Source organism: Dasypus novemcinctus, chromosome 16 (genome assembly GCF_030445035.2).
Source record: "Dasypus novemcinctus isolate mDasNov1 chromosome 16, mDasNov1.1.hap2, whole genome shotgun sequence".
NCBI classification, from domain to species: domain Eukaryota; kingdom Metazoa; phylum Chordata; class Mammalia; order Cingulata; family Dasypodidae; genus Dasypus; species Dasypus novemcinctus.
In genome coordinates, this window is record NC_080688.1 from 25,847,358 (window position 1) to 25,873,484 (window position 26,127).

The 26,127-nt window shown below is 37.9% G+C and overlaps 1 protein-coding gene and 1 pseudogene across 8 annotated transcripts in view; one reads left to right on the forward strand and one right to left on the reverse strand.

Moving 5' to 3' along the window:
- The window catches only part of TWSG1 (twisted gastrulation BMP signaling modulator 1), a 62,530-nt gene that overhangs the window by 11,669 nt on the left and 24,734 nt on the right, over positions 1–26,127 (reverse strand). For all 8 annotated transcript variants that reach the window (XM_058277366.1, XM_058277368.2, XM_071208438.1 and 5 more), the window contains one exon: positions 25,806–25,905. In XM_058277366.1, the coding sequence (XP_058133349.1) occupies positions 25,806–25,905 (100 nt within the window). The remainder of the gene's footprint in view (positions 1–25,805; positions 25,906–26,127) is intronic.
- LOC139436674 (glycerophosphocholine phosphodiesterase GPCPD1 pseudogene) lies at positions 13,481–15,410 on the forward strand (annotated as a pseudogene).

Below are 26,127 nucleotides of genomic sequence, written 5' to 3' on the forward strand. Positions count from 1 at the left end.
GCATGATGAAGCCTTCTGTGACTTACTATATGTCAACTCTAGGAGCTAAAAACCAGTAAACAGCAGTTACCTTAACATGACCTATGACTGCTGGCCACTGCAGTACATGATATGGTAGGATTCCCTTGTACAATGTTATATTACAAAAGGAGAATATTTATAACTTCAAGATGAAATAACCTTTTTCTTGCACTCCGTAAAGTACTAAGAATCATGCCATATCTCATATAGAATTATGTAAGAGGTCTTCTTGCCAAAAAATGTTAAGCCTGAATCTAATCAAGTTACACAGTTAACTTCAAAATTACTGGAAATACAAAGGGAAAAAGAAACATGTTAAAGGATACCACGAGGAAGCAAACAGTCAAATCCTGAACATGCGATGTTCTACAGGCCAACTGATACAGTTCCTTCAATAAACCAATGGCAATGGTAAAAAAAAAAAAAAAAAAGTGGGCAGGTCAGGATTAAAGAGTCACAACATCCAAATGCATTACAGGACCATCCATCAGGAGATACCTGATCATGAACTGATTTTTAGATTATACCAAAGAGTATTTGTTACATTTTGGTAGGTGTTATATGGCATTGATTAGAACAGCAAATGCCCATGTTATTTTACACTTACATTGAAGAATGCAAATTATTTGTCTGTAATTTGCTTTTAAATACTTCATCGAAAAAAGAAAAGGGAAAAAAAAGGATAGATGAAGGAAATATATTATAGTCTTGATAACTGCTGGATCTGAGCGATGGATATGTATATAGGAGTTCACTGTGTTATATACTCTTCAGTTCTGGATACGTTTGAAATTTTTCATAGTAAAAAAATGAAGTGTCATATTTAATTCCTTTATGAACTATTATTTTATTTTTGAGTTTTTTTTTTCCCTTGGAATTTCTATGTTTTTGAGTATTTGGTTTGTTTGGATCACAGAACAATAAAGCTTCCAGTATATCTTAAAAGATTATTCTGCTTTCCAGTTATATGCTTGATGTCTCATGGAACCCAATTTCTTCTCAGAAAATTCTTGTTTCATCAGTCATGGTTGTTTCCCATGACTCCTACACAGATATCACCTTATAACTGTCCTTAAGTGACTCCTGGTACTTTTTTTTTTTTTTTTTAATTATAAGTAATTTACTAACAGGCTCCACCTGTTTCCTTCAACCTATATTTTTCTTTTTTGGTATTCTACCCAATTCTACCCATTTCATATGATTGGTCCTTTATTATACTCTTGAAAAATAGGTGTGAGAAAAGTAAACTTTGAGTTCTTGTTTGTCTAAATATGTTTTTGTTTTATATTCACATTCTTGGCAGGGTCAAAATAATTTTTCCCACTGTAAGGTTCTGGTCCAGCAATACTGATGCTACTCTGTTTCTTAATCCTTGTACATGATCTTTATTGTTCTTTCTGAAATCTTTTAGAATATTCTTTAACTGGCAGTTTTAAAATTTTATGAGGACATGTCTAGATGTAGGTCTTTTTCAATTCATCTTGATGAGCACTCTGTAACTCTTTCAGTCTAAGGACTTGGGTTTTCTCTCCACTTTGGGAACTTTTCTTCTATTATTTCTTTGATGATTTCTTCCCTATTTTCTTAAATTCCTTTTCTGGAATGTCTATTTTTCCTGGTATGTTTTCTATCTGTTCTATATTCAATGACATTGCAATTTTATTTTCAGCTCCTCTTATAGTTTTTCCAACTACATTTTAAATTTGCAAATGCTCTTTCTTGTTCTGTTTTTGATAATATGGATATATGACATTTTCTCAAATTTCTCTAACAGATAATGTATCAGTTAGCCAAAGGGGTGCTGATACAAAATACCAGAAATCTGTTCACTTTTATAAAGTGTATTTATTTGGGACAGAAGCTTAAAGTTACCAGGCCATAACACATAAGTCACTTCCTTCACCAAAGTTTGTTGCCAAGTGTTGGAGCAAGACAGCTGTCAAAGTCTGCTAAGAGTTCAGGTTTCCTGGGTTTCTCTTTTCCTGGGGCTTGATTCTCTTGGGGCTCAGCTGCTCTGCTCTTCTGTGTGCTTACTTCCCAGGCTCCACCTCAAAACTCTAACCTCCCTTCTCTGCGGTGCAGTTTCTCTGTGAGTCCCCACCCACCAAGGGGGCAGGGACTCAATGCCCTACTAACATGGCCCAATCAAACCTAAATCATTATTTAATCAAATAACGTAAAACCTCTGAGTCCAATACACTGTAATATGCCCAGAGGAAAAGACCAGTTTACAAACATAATCCAGTATTTCTTTTTGGAATTCATCAGTAATATCAAACTGCTACAAGTAACAATTTTTTTTTTTTTAAGATTTCCTAAAGATTTCCTTCATGGTCAGTTGGTCTATTTACCTTGCTCTTTCTCTTCCAAGGAACTTGTTCTGTTTTACTTGCAAGTCTGATTATTAGGTTGGAGGCACTCCCCTCCCTGCAAAAACTGAATGAGGCAGCCCTGACTCTGGAGTACTGACACTACATTAGTGGCCCTAGACCTTTCCGGTTCCTTCCTTTAATTTCTCTTGAGAAAGCTCTCCAGTCTTGTTTTGCTGTTGTCCCCTACAGAAAAATCCTAAACTGTCTGAAACGTTTTCTACAGAATGAGGGAGGAGATAGGATATCAAATCATGCAGCTGTTCTACAGACAGGTCTTCAATTAACCTTGATATTTTCAGATCTATTTCTCACTCCTATACTCCACAACAGCCAAACCCAAGTCTGGAGACCCTTTGATTTGTCTGGGAAGGTTACTCCTAACCCCACCATTACCCCCTTTTACATAAATTGTTTTGGAGTTTCTTCCAAACTGTTTAATAAGCAATCTTCTCCATCTTGCAATCTATAATTATAATTCCTCCCTTTTTTCTATATTGTTAGAATTTATTTCCAATTGTCTCATTTTACTGGGGTCTTGGGTAGGAGGTGAAGAAAATGTATGAACTTAGACCACCATTCTTGAACCAGAAGTCACATTTACCTGGGGTTGGAAAATATAATCAAATGTTATATCTATCCATCCATCCATCCATCCATCCATCCATCCATCCATCCATCCATCCATCCATCCATCCACCTACCTACCTACCTACCTACCTACCTACCTACCTACCTACCTACCTACCTACCTACCTATCTATCTATCTGCCTACCTACCTACCTATTTTCCCCAGATACTTACATCCAACTTCCCACAGGATTATTTCAACTTGAGAACCTTACAGGTACCTTGAAGTCAACTGTCCCAATCACCTTCCCCAACACACCTGAGCCTTCTTTCAGCATCTTAGTTCCCTGCACAGTTCACTCGTGACTCCCACCTCTCCCTCAATTCCATTTCTAAAGTGTTACCAAGTCTGGTCAAATTCAACCTTCCAATTATTTTCCCAAAAAGGTCACATTTCTTTATCTGCTCTACCACCACCCTGGACCAAGCCCCCATCAGACTTTGACTGGACTTGGAAACTCTTTGATAGATTTTAATTTTTTAAATTTATATTTTATTTTTAAATTTTGTTTTATTTCTTTTTTCTCTCTTTTTTTTAAAGGTTACATTAAAAAACTGTAAGAGGTCCCCAAATACCCCCCACCCTCCTCACCCCACTCCTCCTACATCAACAACTCTTTCATCATCATGGCACATTCACAGCATTTGGGGAATACATTCTGAAGCACTGCTGTACCACATGGGTAATGGTTTACACTGTAGTTTGCACTCACCCCCAGTCCACCCAGTGGGCCAACGCAGGACATACAATGTCCAGCATCTGTCCCTGGAGTACCACCCAGGACAACTCCAAGTCCTGAAAATGCCCCCACATCATATCTCTTCTTCCCTCTCCCTACCCTTAGCAGCTACCAAGGCCACTTTCTCCACATCAATGCTACAATTTCTTCCATTACTAATCCCACAGTAGAATATCAGTAAGTCCACCCTAATCCATACTCTATTCCTCCATCCTGTGGACCCTGGGATGGTTATGTCCACTCCACCTCTATATCGAGAGGAGGATTAGATTCCTCCTGGATGATGGATACAATTCTGCTTTCAATTGTAGGCACTTTTGGCTCCCTGGTGTGGTGGTTGACCTTCTTCACCTCCCTGTTAGCTGGCCAGGCTAAGTCCAATAAACCAGAGGGTAGGAGTTGCAAGTCTGCTGAGGCTCAGAGCCTGACTGTCACATGGACAGTCCAGAGATTCAGGTTTCTAAGTATACACGAATTCCAGAGCCAACCACAGGTCCACTAAAAGTGACAGAAGAGGCATGTGTAGAATGGCCTGCCCTCCACTTGCCTTCAGAAACTCCAGTTCCTTTAAAATGCATGGTAAACCCCTCATTGCTATTTTTGGCTATTATCCTTGTATACTCAGTCACTTCTCTTTCACTAATAACTTTAAGACCTGGATCATCACCTCATTTCTGCAACTATAATAGATCTATTGTCATTCTTGACTAATCCAATATTCACACTGAACACCCACCCAAATACTTTGGCTCTCAGTTCCTTGATCTCCTTAATGATAATGAAAATCCATCCCACCTCAGTCACCCTAACCATAAGTCAATTCCTCTTTCCCTCATGTTCTACATCCAATCCAAACCAAACTATATGACGGCTTACCTCCAAAGTAATTCCTAGATCTGAACTCCACCTTTTCACTCTTATCAATAATCCTAGTTTAATCCACCATTTTTTACTTGCACTACTGAAGCAGCCAAACTGAGCCTCTGAATCTACTTTTCATATTCTAATCTATCTTCCACATGGTAGTCAAAATGAGCGTTTAAAAATGCAATTCAAGTATCATCACCACATATATACATACAATGGAATACCATGCTGCCGTAAGAAAAAAATGAAATTGGGACACATATGACAACATGGATGAACTTGAAGACATTATGCTAAATGAAATAAGCCAGACACAAAAGGGCAAATATTGTATGGTCTCACTAATATGAACTAAATATGAAGAATAAACATGGCATTACAATCTAGAGTATAGGTTATTAGGAGATAGGATGAGGACTGAGAAGGGATACTGATGCTTAATATATGTAGAATTTTCTATTAGCTTGACGGTAAAAGTATGGAAATTGTGGAAATGAATAGAGTTGATGGTAACTAACATATTATAGTGAGTATAACTAAATGTTAATATGGCTGAAATTTCAACTGAAAGAAAAGCTAGAGAATAATCTAGGAACTGAGTAACAGTGAACCTGTGACGAGTGAACAGTAACAGTGAACCTGGTGGTGTATGAGAATTGTGGTTAACAGTACAAATACAAGAATGTTTTTCCACAAACTAGAGCAAATGTACATTATTAAAAGGTGGTAAGACTATGCTGATGCATGGGAAAAATACAATTAATGTAACTTATGGACTATAGTTAATAGCAATGTTGTAAATTCTTGCATCAGTGTCAAAGAAGGTATTGTCAATGCTAAGAGACAATAATGGGGTAGAGGATTTGTTCTTTTGGACTAAGGAAAACATTCAAAAATTTACTGAGGCAACGAATGTACAACTCTGTTGAAAGTGAGAGCCACTGAGTGTACACTTTGGGATGGATTGTACAAGGCACAGGACTGTGTAACACAGTGAACCATGTGGTGGATGGTGGACTATGGTTAGCAGTACAAATATGACCAGTAACAAATGCACAATACTGATAAATACATGGTGTAAATAACGGGGAGTGTATGGAAAAAATATACTAAATGTAAGCTATGAACTATAGGTAGTAGTAATATTTTGACGATGTTCTTTCATAATTTTTAACAAATGTTGCACAATGCAAGGTGTTGGTGGAGGAGTGATGTACGGGAATTCTGCCTGTTATGTATGATTGTTTTGTAAGTTTACAACTTCTCTAATAAAATGCATATATATGCATTTTATTTGGAGAGATATATATATATTTGTACCGCAGTCTTCAATGGGTGGTTTCCATTACATTTAGGATATAACCAAACTCCTTTCCATGGGCTCCAAGATCTGGCCCTTCCCTACCTTTTTCATTCATCTCTCTATCCTTACCCTTTTTTACTAACATTTAGCCACATTGGTCTGTTGTCCTTCAAATTTGTACCTTTAGACACTGAGCTTAAAACATTTATATTGTGATACTAAGTGGTTTGCACAATCTTTTTTTTTAACTAAAGTTACTGATTTGTAAACTTTGTTGGAGGTAGACACTTAATATTTCTATATGGAGTTAACTTTTCCAAAAGTTAGAACCTTCTAGTACAGACAAAAGGAAGAAACATGAGTTCTTTGAGATACATGGTTATAATGAGTTTTCTCTAAATGAAAAAAATGACTAAAATACTAAAGGATGCCTTTTGATCTTTCTTCCAAGTAAAAAGGAAATAGTCTTAAGGTATCTTGTGGTCTGTTAAATACAATTATGTTAAATCATGCATACAAGTACAAGGGGGAGTACTGTGGTGCTGGTAATGTTTTTCAATATGGATGTTAGATACAGGGGTAGGATAAGCTTGTAAAAATTCATTGTGATATATTTATGATATATATCATCTATATATAGCTTATATTTCAATAAAGTTAGAAAAATATGTACTTCTTTACCGGAAGAATATATGAGAAAAAACTTTAAGGAGAGGGCCTGAGGGTATAAGACATTTCCTTATATAAGAAAGATATACCTTTCTGTGTTGTTTGAATTTAGTATATGCAATAATAATTTTAGTTTTTAAATTCAATTATATTTTAAATGGAAATACATACGTGTTAAAAGTAGTATATACTGGATGTCTTTCTTTTTACATTTTCCTAAAATTTAACACAATACTAGAACCTTAAATAACCTACTTGGGATGTGGAAATGATTACTTAATTAGTTTTCTTTAAAATATTGAATATAGCGCAGTGCTGATGTGCGCAAGGAGTGCCGTGCCACGCAGGGGTGTCCTCCGCGTAGGGGAGCCCCACGTGCAAGGAGTGCACCCCATAAGGAGAGCCGTCCAGTGCGAAAGAAAGTGCAGCCTGCCCAGGAATGGTGCTGCACACATGGAGAGCTGACACAAGATGACGCAACAAAAAGAAACACAGATTCCCGTGCCGCTGACAACAGAAGCGGACAAAGACGACGACGCAGCAAATAGACACAGAGAACAGACAACCGCGGTTGGGTGGGAGAAGGGGAGAGAAAGAAATAAATAAATCTTTTAAAAATATATTGAATATAGTAATATAAACTTGAGATTAAAAAAAAAAAATTCATTGGAATAGTAGTTTTCAAAGCATGGTCTACAAACACTTTGAAGTCCCCAGGATTCTTCTTCTAGGGGGTCCATAAGGTCAAATCATTTCATATTAATACTAAGAAACTTTTGCACTTTTTCTCCCAACTGTTTAAGTATTTACAGCAATGGTACAAAAGCAATGATGGGTAAAACTCTTGGTGACTTAGCATGAATCATTCAGTGTCACCAAACTGTTACCATTCACCAATGTATTCCTTACCACCATACTCACAATAAAACAATAACCACCAAAGGCCAGTTTTATTTAAGTCCTCAACAAGGCAGTTACAGTTATTAATTTTATTAAATGAACACTTAAAACACCTGCTAGATACTGAAGTATTAATACTTTGCTTGTCTCAAGGACTGAACTAGCAACTTTTTTCTTGGAACATGACTTTTACATGCAAGAATGACTACCAGATAAACTGTGATTATGAAGACTTGGTTATCTGGTAGACATTTTATCGAAAATGAAGGAAGTGAGCATGTTACTTCAAGGAAAACAACTGACAGTATTTGTTTTTGACAATAAAATACAAGTTTTTGAGCAAAAATTGGAATTCTGAAAGCTTATATTTACAACCACAAGACTGACATTTTCTCAACACTTAAGTACTTTTCTGATGAGATCAGTGATGAAATCAATCAGTGTCATTTTTCAAAAAATACATAATGAAATGTGTCAATATTTGGATGATCTGCATACTTCAGTGAACCCATAATTTCCAAATGGCCAATGCATGAACAATAAAACTATACATGGGCAACAGTCATTCAAAGTACCAGACAATCCAATTAATTTTTTTCCCTTTTATTGTGCTAACAAATATACAACACGAAATTTCCCATTTTAATCACTTATATGTGTACAATTCAGTGATTTTGATTATAATCACAATATTTTAAAAATTAATATATATATTTTTAAAGAAGCTTTAGATTACATAAATTTTAATAAAAAATATAGGGGATTCCCATATACCCCATCCCATCACCTTCTCACACTTTCCCACATTAACAACCTAAAGGTCAGTTACAAAGTAGAATTGGAGACCAGACTGAGAAACTCTTTGTACTGTTACATCAAAAATCCATTCCTTTTGAGCCTCCTCTTGACATAGAGGTGCAATGGACACAACCAATCCAATGTCCACATAGAAGAGGTGGTATTGGATTGAGAAAAGTGGACATGGTGGACGATGGGTATGGGGAAAGGCAGGAAGAGATGAGAGGTGGAGGTGTCTTTGGGACATGGAGCTGCCCTGGATGGTGCTTCAGAGGCAATCACCGGACATTGTAAATCCTCACAGGGCCCACTGGATGGAATGGAGGAGAGTATGGGCCATGATGTGGACCATTGACTATGAGGTGCAGAGGTGCCCAAAGATGTACTTACCAAATCCAATGGATGTGTCATGATGATGGGAACGAGGGTTTTGGGGGGGAGAGGGGGGGTGGGGGAGTGGGGTTGAATGGGACCTCACATATATATTTTTGATGTAATATTATTACAAAGTCAATAAAAAAAAAAAAGGGGTGCTGATGCAAAATACCAAAAAAAAAAAAAAAAAAAATCCATTCCTGTGGTGTACCAAATGTACCACACCAATGGATTTTCAATGTAACAGAGTACAAAGAGTTTCACAACCTGGTTTCAGAGTCTACTTTGTAATTGACCTTTGAGGAGTGAATGTAACTCAAGTTGCTGAGCACCTAATTCCCACATACGAGGTCCTGGGTTTGATCCCCAGTGCCTCCTAACAACAAAAACAAAACAAATGAAAAAACCAGGTTGGGGGAGCCAGTGTAGTTCAGTAGTTGAGCAATGGCTTCCCCCATCCAAGGTCCTGGGTTCAATCCTTGGCCCTGGTACCTAAAAATAAATAAATAAATAATAAAAATTCCACAATTATCTTAAAAAGCTATTAAAACATTCCTCTCTTTCCAGTCTCATTGCTGGGTGAGGGTGGGTTTTCTTTAAATGCTTCAGCCATAACAATACATCACAACAGACTGTATTTTTCAGAGTGTATAGAGGTTCTGAGATCAAAAAGTTTGAGAACAGCTGCAGTAGAAGAATAGATAGTATTTGCAGCTAGATCCCCAAGGCAGAATGCGAAGAGTTACCTTGGGTAGGCAATGGGATTCAGAGCCTCATTTTGAGAGGGGTAGAAAGTTCCATCTCCAGCTTAGTTCCCTCAGCATGAACAAAGTGGGGTGAATCAGAATCTCCAGAGGGTATATATAGTTCTACAGGAATGGTAGGGAATACTATCATTCTGAAAACAAAACAACTCCTGTTGTTTTCAAACTATGAATAACAACAACAAAAACAATTTGGCTGATATGTAGAAGATGCAGTGATGCAAAAAGGACACTGCTGAGACAAATAATGACTGAAAGAGAAAAATTAGGACATGCAACGGTCTTTAGCAGCTTTCCTGCACCTTTTAAAACCTGCTTCAATAAAACATAAAAATCTCACCACTATCTGTCCTCTCCTGAGCTGTCAGAGTTTTTACACAATGCCTTGCAACATAGACCAAATGCAAAATGCCAGGTATGGTTCGGCAGAGACCGGTTTATGGAAGAACAAAACAATGCAGGCCAAGTATGCGGATCTCAGGCGATCTGGCTAGACACAAAGATAAAATTTATAGTTCATAGAATGCAGCTTTATCCTCAATCTCACTTATTTTTAAAGAGAGCATGACAAAAATCAGAAGTTGTAAATAACTACTTACTAAACCCAACACCATTTAATAAAGCTTATGAGTGAGTGTTACAATGGCTACAAATGAAAGCTGCTGTGTTATATGATTTTAGAATGACAGCCACCTTTACTTTCATCTTCACAAGAAACCACATAATATTAATGGTTTAAAAAGCCTGGCTGAATCCTGACTTTCCGACGCACTATTTGTATTTCCATAGGCCATTTAGGTTTTCTAGTCTCCGTTTCCTCAACTGTAAAACAGAGATAATAATACCCTCAACTCCTTAGGCATTCCTTGAAGATGAAATGAATATATGCAAAGTGCTTGTCACACAAAACATGCTATGTAAGTGTTAGTTATTGTTATTTTCACAAAATATTCCTTGACTGGCTATATTAACCCAATTTAGACATCACTGCTACACTAATATTTTCAAGAATCACATATTCTTTAATTAGAAATAGAAATTCTAGTGAGCTACATGGAACGAATGAGCTAATATGCAAGAACCATTTTTTTCCCTTTAAGACAAAAGATATCTTTTAATTAAGGAAGCATCAAGTTACAAATGTCTACAACTAATTCACTCTGGTAAAATCTCATCTGATTTTCTAAAATTTTATAGTACCAACAAAATTACTCTCCTTTGATTCATGCAGTAATACTGCAAACTAATTTTTTTCACAACTATAAACCTTTATTGAAAGACATTAAGGATATAAAGAGATTAAAAAGAAAGTAATACCATGTTTATGGCTAGGAAGATTCAATATTAAAAATGTATGGCAGGGGGGAAACGAATGTGGCTCAAGTGTTTGGGCAGCTGCCTACCACATGGGAGATCCCGGGTTCAGTTCCCAGTGCCTCCTAGAAAAAGACATTCAAGATAGTAGCTAATAAGATGGGCTGGCACAGCAAGATGCCACAACATGATGATGCAATGAGGAGACACAAAGAGGAAACACAAGAGACACAGCAAAGCAGGTAGCAGAGGTGGCTCAAGTGATGAGCACCACTCTCCCACATGGGAGGTCCTAGGTTCTGGGTTCAGTTTCTGGTGCCTCCTAAAAAGATGAGAGCACAACAAATGGGGACAGAGAGTAAAGAGTAAATGCAACGGGGGGTACAAATAAAAAAATCTCAAAAAATGTATTGGGGGAGCAGAGGTGGTTCAAGCGATATGGAGGCTCCCTCCCACATGGGAAGTCCCAGGTTTGGTTCCTGGTGCTTCTTAAAAGAAAATGAGCACACAATGAACAGACACAGAGAGCAGACAGCGAGTGCAAAACAATGGGGGTGGGGGTGGAGGCAGAATAAATAAAATAAATCTTAAAAAAAAAATGTATCAGGGACAGCAGATGTGGCTCAAGCAGTTGAGCACCCACTTCCCACATGGGAGGTCCCAAGTTTGGTTTCTGGTGCCTCCTAAAGAAAATGAGCAAACAACAAGCAAACAATGAGCAAACAGTGAGCAAACAAATAAGGGAGCCAACGTGGTTCAGTGGTTTAGCACTGGCCTCCTGCATATGAGATCCCAGATTCAATCCCTGGTTCCAACATTTCAAAAAAAAAAAAAAAAAATTTCCATTTCTCCACAAATTGATCTATAGATTCATATACTTCTAATCAAAATCATAAGAAGGTTTTTGTTTTCAACCAGGACTTTTTATTCTGATAATAGGATACATGGATACAGTCTTTTATAAAGAGTCATATTGTCCATTCTATTTTTTTCCTTCTGTAATGTATTTTTAAATAGTCTTTAGTTTTTACAACAGTTTTACAGAAAAATTGAGAAGACAGTACAGAAAGTTCCCATATATCCTCCACCCCCAGTTTCCCTTTTTATCTTATATCAGTATGATAAATTTATTATAATTAATGAAGCAATATTGATGTTTTTAATAAGGAATGTCAATAGTTTATTTAGATTTTCTTAGTTTCACCTAAGACCCTTTTTCTGTTTCAGGATTCCATTCAGGATACCACAAGCCATTTAGTTGTCAGGTCTCAGTTTCTCAGACTTGACTTGTTTCTGATAACTGTGACAGTTTTTAGGTCTCTGGTTCAGGGATTTTGTGAGATGTCCCACCTTTGGAATTTGTCTGATATTTTTCTCATGATTACACTGTAGTTATGGGTTTGAGGGAGGAAAATCATAGCTTTAAGTACCAATTCATCACATCATATCAAGGGTACATACTCTCAACACGATGACATCACTGTGGAGGTTGACTTTGCATAGTTGGCTGACGTAATATTTGTCAGATTTCTCCACAGTAAAGTTACTCTTTTTCTCTCTATTTCCATAATATATTACTTAGGAAGGCAGATACTATGCACAGCCCACACTGAAGGAGGAGGGAGTTACGCTCCTCTTCCTTGAGAGCAGAGTAGTTATATAAATTATTTTGAATTATTTTGCATGAGAGATTTGTCTCTTCCCCTACTCAGTAATTTATCCAATCATTTGTTTATATCAGTATGGACTCATGGAAATTTATTTTATACTCTGGATTATAATTCAATACCATTTTATTTTTTCTCTCAATGTATTAGAGTTCTCCAGATAAACAGAACCAACAGGATATATATGTAAATATTTATGAGATTTATTATAGGAATCGGTTTATGCAACCATAGGGATTGGCAAGTCTGAATTATGTAAGGCAGGCTGCAAGTTGGGGACTCTGATGAAGGTTTCAATGAATTCCCCAGAACAAGCTGGCTAGTTGAAGTAGAAATGGAAATTTTTCTTTCTGACTGCTAAAATCAACAGTTCTCCCTTTAAGGCCTTCAACTGTCTGGATAAGACTTCTCTAATTGCTGACTGTGATGCAAGCAGCCATAGATGCAATCAACTGAGTAGTGATTTAAATCCATGAAATATCCTCATATGATCAATCAGGCCTGTGTTTGAGTCACTAAACTGCACACCATCACCTAATCAGGGTGACGCATGAACGGAACCATTGCTCTCAAGTTTTTCCAGCTCTGGTCTTTGAAAGCTCTTTAAGTTGGTTCCTGTGTAACTCTTACATAACCCAATCAATGGAGGTTCCATTTTTTGAGTACTTCCTTACTTTCTGGCACTACAAGATGCTCCAAGTTCATGTTGTATATTTCTTGCCTCTGTTATAAAATCAGCCATGTCTCCAAGGTGCCTTGATACTTCTGTTTAAAGAATGATATTCGAAACCAACAGGGAAACCAGTTTGAGCGGAGCCGTTTCCTGCTGCTGGGCCCTGCTGCGTGCTGCCGGGAAGGGCACTGGCCAGGCACACACAGCGAGCTCCCGGTCCTGGCCTGGCTCCCAGCCCCCAGCCCCGTAGGTAAGGCAGCCACAGCTGCTCACATGGCAGGCCGAGTTGTCAGGATGCACTGGGAGAGGGTCCCTGGGCTGGGCGCTGCTGCCAGGACCAGCAGCCTGGATGTTTGTTCTGCACGATGTCCTAAAATAAATCCATCAGAATGACACCGTCTCAGGTTACCTTCGAAATAAGAGGAACTCTCTTACCAGGAGAAGTTTTTGCAATATGTGGAAGCTGTGATGCTTTGGGAAACTGGAATCCTCAAAATGTTGTGGCCCTTCTCCCAGAGGATGAGACAGGTGAAAGAATGCCACGAAAAGCAGCCATCTATACTCAGTAGAAGGGTATCAGTTCAGTACCATTACTTTAAAGGGTGCTTTTTAGGGTCAAAGACTCTTGGTGGTCCATGTCAAGGCACAGTTCACAAGATGGAGACTTACCTACAGCCACAATCAACAACCCCTTCAGAAAGTGAAATTATTATTGACTAGGGACCATTTAGAATCCACAATGGTGCTCAAATTCCGAATTTTGGCTGGCTGACATGTCAAACTGAAATAAGATTATGTTTGCATCATTCTGAAAAACCTCCTGTCTCAATGACCAAGAAAAATTTTTTTAAATCTAGATTTAGGGTCAAGCTGACATTAGAGGGTCTGGAGGAAGATGACGATGATAGGGTATCCCCCACTGTTCCTTCACAAAATGTCTAATAGCCTGGAGAAAGCTTTGATACGTGACAATGAGTTCAAGTGCCAGCACACCAGCCTGAGTGTGGGTTCAGCTTACAGCCTGATCACTGGACGGACTATAGCATGCAGACAGTGCAGCTGGATAACCTGGAATTAACTGACTTTTTTGAGGTAGACCTCAGTGACTCCACGATTCAGGGCGATGCTCTTCCTGGACATGTGGGGACAGCCTGTCTCTTGTCATCCACCATTGCTGAGAGTAGGAACAGCAGTGGAATTCTTACTCTTCCCATCATGAGCAGGAATTCCAGGAAAACAATAGGCAAAGTGAGAGTGGACTATACAGCTATCAAGACATTGCTGGGATACAGTTGTGACATGAAATCTTCTGTTTTCCAAGTACTGGAAGCCAAGAATACCACTGGATGTTGAACACTGAGTGCAGGGAACTCTACAACATCTGCCCAGCTTGCTAAAGTTCAAGAAAATATTATTGCTTCTTTAAGAAATGCTGCTAGTCATGGTGCAGCATTTGTAGAATTTGATGTACGTCTTTTGGGAGATTTTGATCCTGTGGTATATCATGATCTTACCTTTTGTCTGTCTATGAAAAAGAAATATGATGCTGATCCAGTCGAATTATTTTAAATTCCTATAAGGAATTAACATTTGACCAACTCCAGTTGTTAAAGCTTGCTCATGTGACCACATTAAAATCTAAAGATTGGAAAGAATCTGTAATTGAGAATCTGAAAACCAGCCATTTCCTTCTCTTAAGATGGTTTTAGAATCTTTGCCAGAAAATGTAGGCTTTAACGTAGAAAGAAAGTGGATTTGCCAACAAAGGGATGGCATGTGGGATGGTAACTTGTCAACATACTTTGACATGACCCTCTTTTTGGATATATTTTTAAAACTGTTTTAGAAAATTCTGGAAAGAGGAGAACAGTCTTTTCTTCATTTGATGCAGATAGTTGTCCAATGGTTGAGCAAAAGAAGAATGAATATCAAATATTATCTTTGACTCAAGGAAAATCTGATAGATATTCTGAATTTACGGACTTCAGATCTTAGACAATCCCTACTGCAATAAGCTTTGCAGTCTGAAAATCTACTGGGCAAAAATGCCCTGCTCTGAAACCCAGCTTATCTGCTGGGGTGATGACACCAACAACCCTGAGAACCAGAGGAAGTTGAAGGAACTTGGAGTTAATGGTCTAATTTATGCTAGGATATGACTGAATGTCTGAACAGCCAAATATATTCCAGGTAGAGTACTTGGAATGCCTGAAGCAAGAGTTGCCAGAGCTTAAGAGCCCTCCATGTCCCACTGTTAGCCGCTTCGGTCCCTCATTTCTGGGTGGGGAGCCTGATATCCACGAGGACGTCAATGCTTAGCTTCTATTGCACAAGGCCATTCCACAGCATGCGCCTCTGTGCTGGGTGTTCTCTTTTCACTGCTGATCGTTGTTTATGCCTTTTGGTTGCTTCAGTCCAATGAAGCAATAATGATGCATTTTACTATTTCACTACATCTTGCTAGAATTGCAAGTAGGCCATTTAAATCACTTGGCCAGATATAACTACCAGTCAGTCTCTTTACAATGAAAAGATTTATTGCTTAGTAATAGTCTAAACTAAGTATGTAGATATACAATGCTAAACAGATGTATGTTAAAGGCACAGACCTTTGAAATTAAAATATTATATAAATTTCTCATATTCACACTTGTTGCAGCTTTTTATTTGCTCAGGTCTGAAATCTTTAGTACTTGAGGAAAATGACTATGCATAACTATACCTGACCATGGAAAAAATAAGTACCTCAAATGCATGCATTTGCACTGGTGATTCCAACTGCACAAATCTTCGTGCTATCTGTGTATATCTGTATGTTTACATGAATTGACATGCTCGTCCCATTTTCATTCAGTATGTACCTTGAGGCTGCTGCCATTTTACCACTTGACAAACCAATGCCTGTGTACGGAGGTGAACCTTGGCAACATGTTTCATAAGTCTTTCAAAAGTTATTTTCCATAAATGTTAAAATTTCAAAATGCTGCAGGTTATTTAATTGTATAAAATATCAGTAAGAGGATGTATGTATTGCATACTTATATAAAGTAGATCACAACATATAAGCTCTACTCAATGCATACTTTAAAAGGGTGTAAAGCATGAGACTGAACGTGTATATTCGAAGCCCTTGCATCTGTGGTGAGAGGTGAATGTGAGAAGATGTTAAGGACTGAAATTATTTTGTTGCCAAAAAAAAAAAAAGGAAGCCTGTTGGTAGGTATTTTAAAGTTGCTTATTCTTTATTGGTTAATGTATATCATGCATGCAATTTTCTCAGAAATGTAGACACTCCCACTAAATGTATGTGCATGTTTTTAGAATTATACTACTAAGGTATCTCTTAATTAGAAGCAGATTGTTTTGAAATAATTGTAACTTAAGAATGAATATTAAATAAAATAACACAAATTTATTTTCTTCATTATATATATATTAAAAAAAAGTTAACCAAGATCTGGGAGCTGGGTGTGCTTGCTACTAATTTCTTTACATGATAAGGAAGGTAGACCATGCACATGAGTGATTTAAGAAAATCCTTTAAATAAATGCAGGTCCTTTGTTTTGACTGGGATCATATTTGAGGTTATAAACCAAAATCAAAACCAACCTAACTTCCAACTATTCATAATACAATCCCCAATCCATTTTTGTGACAACTTAAGGGACTTATGAATTATAAGCAATTTACTTTAAAAACTGAGTTAATTAGCATTTCTAGAAGTTAGGAAAGTTCAATCAATCTAATGGCCAACAGGGATCACAAAAGGAAATCTTTTTCTTTTTTTTAGTTTAATGAGAAAAACACCTTAGAATTAAGCAGTTCTTACTCTATTTTGAATACTTAAAAACAATCACCTTTATTTAAAAACAATTACCTCACAGCTTATTTTGAGGGAAAAAACGTTATTGGAATTTCTGAATAAATTCAATGTAACATTTGCTTTTGTGGGCTCAAAGCCAAAAAAAAGGGGGGTTTGGGTATTTAAAGCTGAAGCTGCTGCTTCATTAACCCCTGACAGCAGTAACCTTTCCTACTGATTTATTAAAGTTTCTATTTCCTCATTTTTAAAACTCCATCCTCTTTACGCACAATAAAAGGAAACTTACCTCACCTTACGCAGAGTAATGAGACTACTGGGGTGATCTGATCCCCAAACGGGGTTAGATCCTGTTTTGCCTTTCACTTTAGAAAAAGAATAAATTGGTTCTGATCACTAGGACATGAACGGTTAAGAAGCTTGACCTAAAAGTTACCTTTGCTTCAGTATAAAACTGAAAGTCACAACCACAGCTGCCATTGCTGCACCATTTTCTTACATGTGATGTATGACCCGCATGTTTTAAAACAGCATAAGCTCAGCTAAAACCCATCTCCTACCCAACATAATCTCACTTCATCTGCCTCATTATATTAAAACAGCCCCCACAAAATCATAGAAAAATCAGCACAGCTTTCAGCTTAGGGAGACTGATTTGAGGAAATTACTAAATTACTGTTCTCCAGGCTCCGCTAGACTAGCCCTTTTTCTCGAAATCTGGGTGCTCCTGTATTGGCATTGTGTGCACTGGACTTCAGCAATTTCAATGCTTGTCCTTGAAAGGAAATTCACTTAAATGAAGTGTAAAAGACTGGGATCAGTTTAGTTTTCACATAAAGGAAGAAAAAATTAATTAATGTAACCTGGCAGCCTACTGCCTCAGTCTCCCCCTCCCGGGTTAAGCAAGAACAAAGGAAACCAGCTTAAGCCAGTCCTACAGCCAGTAAAAAGAATGCACAAGAAAGAACTAAGTCAATACCAATTCAGCACTAAATTCCACACCTTATTGGCAAAAGGAGTAGATAAAAGCCAAAATGGTTGGAATGTGATGGGGGAAGCTGTTAATCCAAAACTGGGGAACTTGCAAGGGAAAGTCAGACTTCTCAGACAGGCTGTAACCTCTGAAGTATCCTATCTATGGAGAAACAGAGTAAGGGCTTGCATGCTAGGCTTAGGGGTATAAATTGTGTCATTTTTCTTTGTTCGGGGTGCCAGCCACATTTCCTATGTGCCCCTTCTTGCAAGATTGAGAATAAATTCTTTTCTTCTCCACAATTGGGTGAGCCTTATTTTCTTCTAGAAGATTTCTTTCTTACATGAAGAAGTTACCCTTACTTACTATAAAACATCTGTGATAGGGGTTCATCCTAGGATTAGGTATTGGGTTATTGGAGCCAACGGATAAATTAAACTCAGTTTTGTTTCTTAGTTTCTGAATTAAAGCATCTGCTTTAAAGTGAATATATGGGGAAGCAGACTTGGCCCAATGGATAGGGTATCCACCTACCACATGGGAGGTCCACGGTTCAAACCCTGGGCCTCCTTGACCCATGTGGAGCTGGCCCATGCGCGGTGCTGATGCGCGCAAGGAGTGCCGTGCCATGCAGGGGTGTCCCCTGAGTAGGGGAGCCCCACGCACAAGGAGTGCGCCCCGTAAGGAGAGCTGCCCAGCGCGAAAGAAAGGGCAGCCTGCCCAGGAATGGCGCCGCACACATGGAGAGCTGACATGACAAGATGACAAAATGAAAAGAAACAGATTCCCGGTGCCACTGATAAGGACAGAAGCAGTCACAGAAGAACACATAGTGAATGGACAGAGAGAGCAGACAACTGGGGGTGGGGGAGACTTGAAATCTTTGGTGTCTTTAAGGACTTGCTGGGTAACAAGTGCAAACATTTGAACCAACCAAATCTCTTTAGCAAAATAAAACAGATTTTAAAAACTCTGCTGCTCCCTGTTCCACAGACGCTGCATCTCCTGTAGTGCCGGCCGCATCCCTGAGACACAATGGTGAAGGTCAGGGTAAACGGATTTGGCCATACTGGGTGCCTTGATACCAGGGCTACTTTTTTTTTTTTACTTTATTATTTTTATTTACAGCATTTATTTTTAATTGTGGTAAAATATATATAACAATCATTTTAACATCTTAAATGGACAATTTTTGACATTAAGTACATTAACAATAACGTGTAAATTTCACCACTATCTATTTCCAGACTACTGGAGAATCAAAAGGTGGTAGCTGCTGCATGAAGGGTAAAATTCGCTGATATTTACTGCAATTCACAAGCATCTTTCTTCAGCTCTTCAAGGATGCTGCACAGTGATCTACTAGACCCTAGAGTTTTAGAATAGTTGACTCTGCCAGTTTCAGCCGGTCCAATAGTTATTTTGGTGGAGGGACTGATTCCTGGAGCTTTCTACTCCACCATCCTCCAAAAATCTTCTCCTCACCAGAGCTGCTTTTAACTCTGGCAAAGTGGAAATTGTTGCCATTGATGTTGACCTCAACTACATGGTCTACATGGTTCAGTATGAGTCCACCCATAGCAAATTCAAAAGTTCCAGGACATTTTATCAAGGTGAAAACAAATCAACAAAAAGCAAGGGTCATGATGTTTTGTATAAGAACTGAAATGTTTAGTGTAAAATTTGTACATGCTCACTGAAAATGAAAGAGACTGAAAAGTTTAAAACCATGGTTACAGGTAGGATGAAACCATGCCTCGATTTCTCTGGGATAATTCTGATTTAGCCTATTGTCCTGGTTTCACTCTCAAAAGTATCTTAGTTTGGACAAAAAATTATAGTGTCACCCCGTCTTCAACAGGAGGGAGAGAACAGAGCGGAGGTGACAGGAATGAAAATTAACCATCTCTGTCTTATCATTATTATGTGCATTATATTTGGAATGACAAGTTTTACATAGTCAAAACACAAAAATAAATAAAAAGGGAAATAAGCAATCCCTAGAAAAGAATTAATCCTAAAAAGGACCAGAAGAAATGGTAACCTTTTAATAGCAACAAGTACCCCTAATGTCCAGATTGGGGACTCTTAACTACCATTTTCTCTAAAGGAGACCAAAGCTCCCTGGAGAACAGCTAATTCCAGATATGAGTCAGCAAACATGTAAGATAAGCCTGGGACAGCCTGTCTGAAGCTAAGAAAGTCTACAGAAGTCATGTCAGAAAGGATTCAAAGGCAAGTTGAAGAGACGCCTACTAAAAAAAAAGATGGGACAATTGAGCAAAAAGAAAATGGAAAGCAACTGATTAAAACACTAAATACATATATAAAGCCATGATTTCATAATACTTAACAAAACAAAATAGAACTCCCCCAAAGCAAACCAAAATATAAACACTACAGTTTTCTAGGGCATAAAGTCAGTATTCTGAAATGGATAAAGATAAAGAATTAAGCTTTATCATGCATGCATTTTATTCATTTGTCCTTCATTTTATTGTAACCAAAGAGAGCTCTGGGGGATGAGGGAAAGCTCCTCCATACAGAATAATTGCAAGAAATAAATGCAGAAAGAATGAAAAAGAGAAATAGAAACTCTTACAGCCTCTGTCTAATGAAATCACTGATTCAGGCAGTGGTCGCCAGTGAAGGGGAGAATCCACAAGGTAAAAGACTGATGAGGAGTCACCACAAAGGGGCCAGAACATCACCCTCTGTAACACTCATCAATTTCAGCATTACTAAAAGCAGAACAACTGGACACTATTTGCCTTCTGATGTGATACAAAATTGAACCAAGTCTTTACATATAACTTCCAGGGTATAGGGAACAGAAGGGCAGAGTAGCAAGTTAAATAACCATAGGCAGCAAAGAGCCAAATCAGAATGTGGAATCTTCATCATAACTGACTAGTTTCAACAAATCAAAGGAATTTTAAAGAAGGTAAAGGGATCTTCTAGAAATAATAAACCTAACAACCAAATACAGTAAATAGGCTTTGTTGGACCTTAATTTGACTAAAATAACTATTAAAAACAATTAGTCAGGGAACTCTGAGTATGGACTGGGTATTAGAGGATATTAAGGAAGTACTGTTAATTATATTAGGTATAGTAATGACACTGTGTCATGCAAGAAAACTTTTTTTTTTTAGGTGTATAAAGTACTTTGGGGTATAATGAAATGATTTATTTTATATAATACTTCAGCAAAAAAAGGGGCGACAGATAAAATAAACATGGCAATATATTGTTGAAGCTGGGTAGTAGGTACAAAGCAGTTCACTGAACACTATTTTTGCGGAAAGGTAAAGACAAAATAAACACTGAAAAATAATCTTGTGGGCAGAGATCCAGGATCTAAAACCACAGGATTTGGGGAGTGTGTCTGAATGGCAAGGATGAAAATGAGGTATGACGGTTATTCTGACCATAAAAAAATCAGACAAGAGAAACTAATTCCCTTACACAAGAGAGTTGGAAGGAGAAAGTTTGATAGACAAAGTATGTGCACAAAGTCCACAGAATAAGATAGGAGAGGAAGCCCGCATTCTAATTTGGGTCCTCTCTGGCATTCTAATTTGGGTCCTCTCTGAGGTTTGTACCCCACCCAAGAAAAGTATGGGGACTGTTTCAACTTTTAGAAGGGAGGAGCAGCCACAATTTTGCAAAGGACATTAAGATGTCTAATTTGGAAGAGCGCTTCTGACACAAAAAACGAGTAGCAAATACAACTGGGATTGCTAAATTTTATCCTAGAAAGATGAAAGATTATCTGAATTAAAAGTGAAAGATAGTTCTATTGTAAACTCAACTGAAGTTTAAGACTGGCCATTAAACCCTTAAAATGTAATAAAATTACGTTTTTTCCTTTCCTTTTTAAGAGGTACTGTCAGGGATTGAACCTGGGACCTAGAATATGTGAAGCAGGAGCTTAACCACTGAGCTACATTCACTCCCCTAAATTAATTTTTCCAATGGGAACTAGCCCAGAAGTACCAGTTGCTTCTATGATTACAAAGATATGAATATGAATAACTATTTTTTTTTTAGTAGAAGAAATGCAGAACTCTTTCTGGTAAAAGAAACGAAACAGTACTGGTACCATCGTGTGATAGTTAAAACACACAATTTTAGGTAATGCTAACAAGTACATTTGTGTATTTTGGCATCCATGTTTAAATTATATGTACATTAGGGATTAATATGGCTATTTCCTCCTTTTTTACTTTCATGGTACATCTTAAAACATTAATGTACATTTAATACTTTAAAATAATTCAACATTTCTTTTGTTCCATATAATAAAAACATTATAACCATCGAAGGCACAGAATAACGGTACACCTTGGGAAAATAATACAACAAGAACGCATTTATTTGACAGTCACAAAGCATTGGAGTACTTTATGCCAGGCGCTGTACTACTGAGGCAGGTTAGTATGGAGAAAGGGGGAAGGTGACCTGCCTGGCAGACCTCATAGCCGACAGACCACATGGCCGTGAGATCTCACCCAGAAACCTGAAAAGAAGACTGTAGGAAAGACCGTGTGAGACCCTGGCCAAAAGAATCTCATTTGGAATGAGACTCCCATTCGGGATCAAGGCAGTGCCTCCCAGATACTCTCAAAAGACCTCACCATTTGTACCCCTGAGAAATGACAGGTGGGGCAACCAATCGTAACTGTAAACAGCTGGGGCCCCACCCCAACATTACGAAGGAGGAGGAGGAAAGACTTTAAAAAGCCCTGACCTCGCTTCATGCACCCAACTCACTCTGCAGTAGAGCTGCAGTCCAAGCCTCGGACCATGTACTTTTCTCGTTTTCTTTTCTCTTAACAAAATCTTTACTCTTTGCCTATCCTATAGCATGTCCTTAAATTATTTTATGCGACATAAGCCAAGAACCTAGAAGCCTGGAAACCAGAGCCATCTGGAAATACTACCTAGAACAAGGTGAATACAAGATAACAGAAAGAAAAAAATACACTCCTGCCTCCCTTCTCTCAGAATTCACCACAAAAACAATAAATGAAAACAAGAAATTGACACACTGACTCTATCTTTGATGAACCTAAGAGCTAAATGTAACTGAATAAGCAGGGTTCCCCCATAAGCTGTTTCATATTACAGAATTTTGGAAAGACTCAAAGAGTTGGGAACCCCAAGGAACTGCGGAAGCAAGGAAGAGCAAGGGTCTAAAAATAGAGGACTGGTTGAAAACACCTATTTAAAGGGTGTTATGACTCCAAGTTCCTCCAGGTTTCCCACAACTGTAATTTCTAGAGGAATTAAACTAGAGAGACCCTGGACTGGGAACATCAAAAATTGTAGAAGATGGAAAGAAAAACATTGAAAGTAAATGAATGTATGCTGACTGAATATTGACACTGCCTCCTTTGGGTTCTCAAAACAGCTGCAGCCAGCCAAATACCCACCCACGAGGGAAACTGAAGGCCCGTTCTGCACCAAAGCTGCACAACCCCGAAGGGAAAGATCTACAGATACAGAAATGAAACTGCCAGCTCATCTTCCAATCATTTTATAGTGAGCAAAACTAGGTTCCTCACCCTATCCAAAGTCCAGGGCTCCCAATCAGCATATCTTGCTAACATTTACATATGAATGCATAGTAAAGGATCACCAGACATTTGAGGAAACAAACAGTACAGGGAGAAGAAAACTCTTTAACAACAAAATTGCATCATCAGCAGACGCCAGATGATGTGGGCTGTGGGGTGGGAGGCTCTTCATCTCTCCGTAGATAATCTAAACTGTCTGTGACTTGTGGGTGTGGGACAGTAAGAGGCTGCAGTCCAGCCCTTGGTGACCATGGCAACCATGCCAGTCCCAGGAAACAGTTTAACAATGCAAAGTCTACAAAATTTAAATATTTGGGGAAAATGCAAACCAAATGTGCTAAAAGCTTATCTAGAATGTATAAGGTCCATGCTAAAAGCTTACCTAGGATGTGGACGATATATGCTAATTCAAGCCTATTGAGCACTGAAACAAAAACAATGTGACCCTTCCTCTCTGTATAAAAGTAACTCAAAATTCTTGTTCAGGGCTCGGGTTTCAAACAGAAAGCTCCCTGAGTCCGGCCAGCCATCAGTAAATCATTTTTCCTTCTCAAAATCATTCTTGAGTCCTGGCCTTTCTATACGCAAATAACTGAACCTCTGTCAACTTCTACAACACAAAAAGATACGAAAAACACTTTATAAAACAAGAGCAGTGTATTCCACCCAAAAGGAACAATCAGAAAAGAAAATTAAAAATGAAAATGAAAGCCAAAATTTAAAAAATGAATACAAGGGCTAGATGATTAGGTTATCTCTCAGGAAGTATAACCAAAATATAGAAAGATAGATAATAGGAAAATTCATTTAATAAATTAGTGCCTACATTATCACGCATGAAATTATGTCACGCTAATTTATTAAATGCCTTATTAAATTAAATATTGATTTAACTAGAAGTGATGACAAAACCATATTGGGAAGGTAAGAGAAAAAGAGAACTAGACCCTCATCTACCATAACAGGAAATCAATTTTATATTTTCTAAAATCAAAGAGTTAATAGAGTCATGTAAGAGTATTATTTAGACTTATGAAAGTAATACAGTTAAGAGTAGAAAGTGGTCATCTCTGGTGTACAGGATCAAAGGATTGTGAAGAAGTGAGGCAAGGCATTGTTTTGGCATTATCTGATTTCTAAAGTATGTGCATTTCTCATTCTCATAAATACAGAAATTAATTTTAAAAAGATCAATGTGCCACCACCACTCTTCAGAAGAGATCTGCAAAACAACAAGTATTACAGTAAACAATAAGTGATAGATAGATAGAAACAGCTATCTATCCTGAAAAGTTTCTCAGAAATGGAATGATGGGTATTTCTTCCAGCAACCATCTATGCATGTTAAGTTTCCTTTCTAAAACACTAACGGTAGCATTCTTTCCACACACTTTAGTACCTTGCATTTTTTACTTCATATATCTTGGAGACCATTCCTCAGAAAACCCTCAAAAATAGCTGTTGTTTATCAAGGATGCATTAGTGAAGTCTTGAGGGAGGATATTCTGTGTGCTTCTTTCTTTTATTTGTAAACAGAATACATGCCTCTTATAAAAAAATTCAAAATGAAAGGAAGAAGCTCTCCCTTAATCCCTCACTCCTACTTTTCCAAGGGTAAGCACTTTTAATTTCAGTATATATCCTTCAGTATATATTTTTCAACAAAAATAAAAATATATATATAAGTACTATTCAATTCAAACAAATCCAACATAATGTTCCATTCATCAAGTATATCTTATACACATACTTACACATAAAATACATTTATAGATATTGTTAGACATTGCAGTGAGACAATTGGGATGCAGAGACCAGCAACTGCATGCAAGGATTTACTGAGAAAATCCAACAGGAAGACGATTGAAGATAGAAACATCAGCCCGCCCTGGCAGAGGCAGCTGTGAATTTATACAGTACATCAATAGGCAGGAACATGCTTAGTTAGTGGGAGGGGGTTTGGGCTTAGATAAGACCCGAGGGCCTACAGGGATGCTAGGGGGTGGTGGGCTAGGGGTAGTGAACTTTAGGGGTGCGGGGGCTGGTGGGGTCATCTGGCTTCTTGGTGTACTCTTGTGAGGAAGTGAACTGTATCTGGACATGTAGGCCCGGGATGGGGGCTGTTCCATGTCACCAAGACGTGGCTTCTTCTGAGTAAACGGTTGGTTGGCCTTTCACAATGGAGTAGGTTTAATAATAAACTTGCAGCTTTTACAAGCTGTGGCTATTACGGGGGCTAAGGATGGGACCTAGTCCCATGAGATATTCTTTTAAGTCTATTAAAGTCAAGGATTTTGTGACAAGAAATATTAAGGACATGTATTGGATGTCAACTTACCAACGCAATCGCAGCACTCATCCCAAAGAGTACCTAGACAAAGCATACACTCTTTACAACAGGAACAATTTCCTTCTCCAGGTCGGCATTGGCAGAGCTCCTAGAAATAAAACAGATGTTTAAGCTTAAAATTCCAAGTAACTACATTTAAAATTCAGCACAAAAAACCCACAATATTTGCATTTAATAGTAATTTACTCTTGACACAATTTTTCATTCAACATCACTAACTATTTGTAGGAACATAAACAGCTGTAATGCCGAGGAGACAATTTTGGCGTTCATTGAAAACATTTGGATGCTGTTACTTTATTTTGAAACA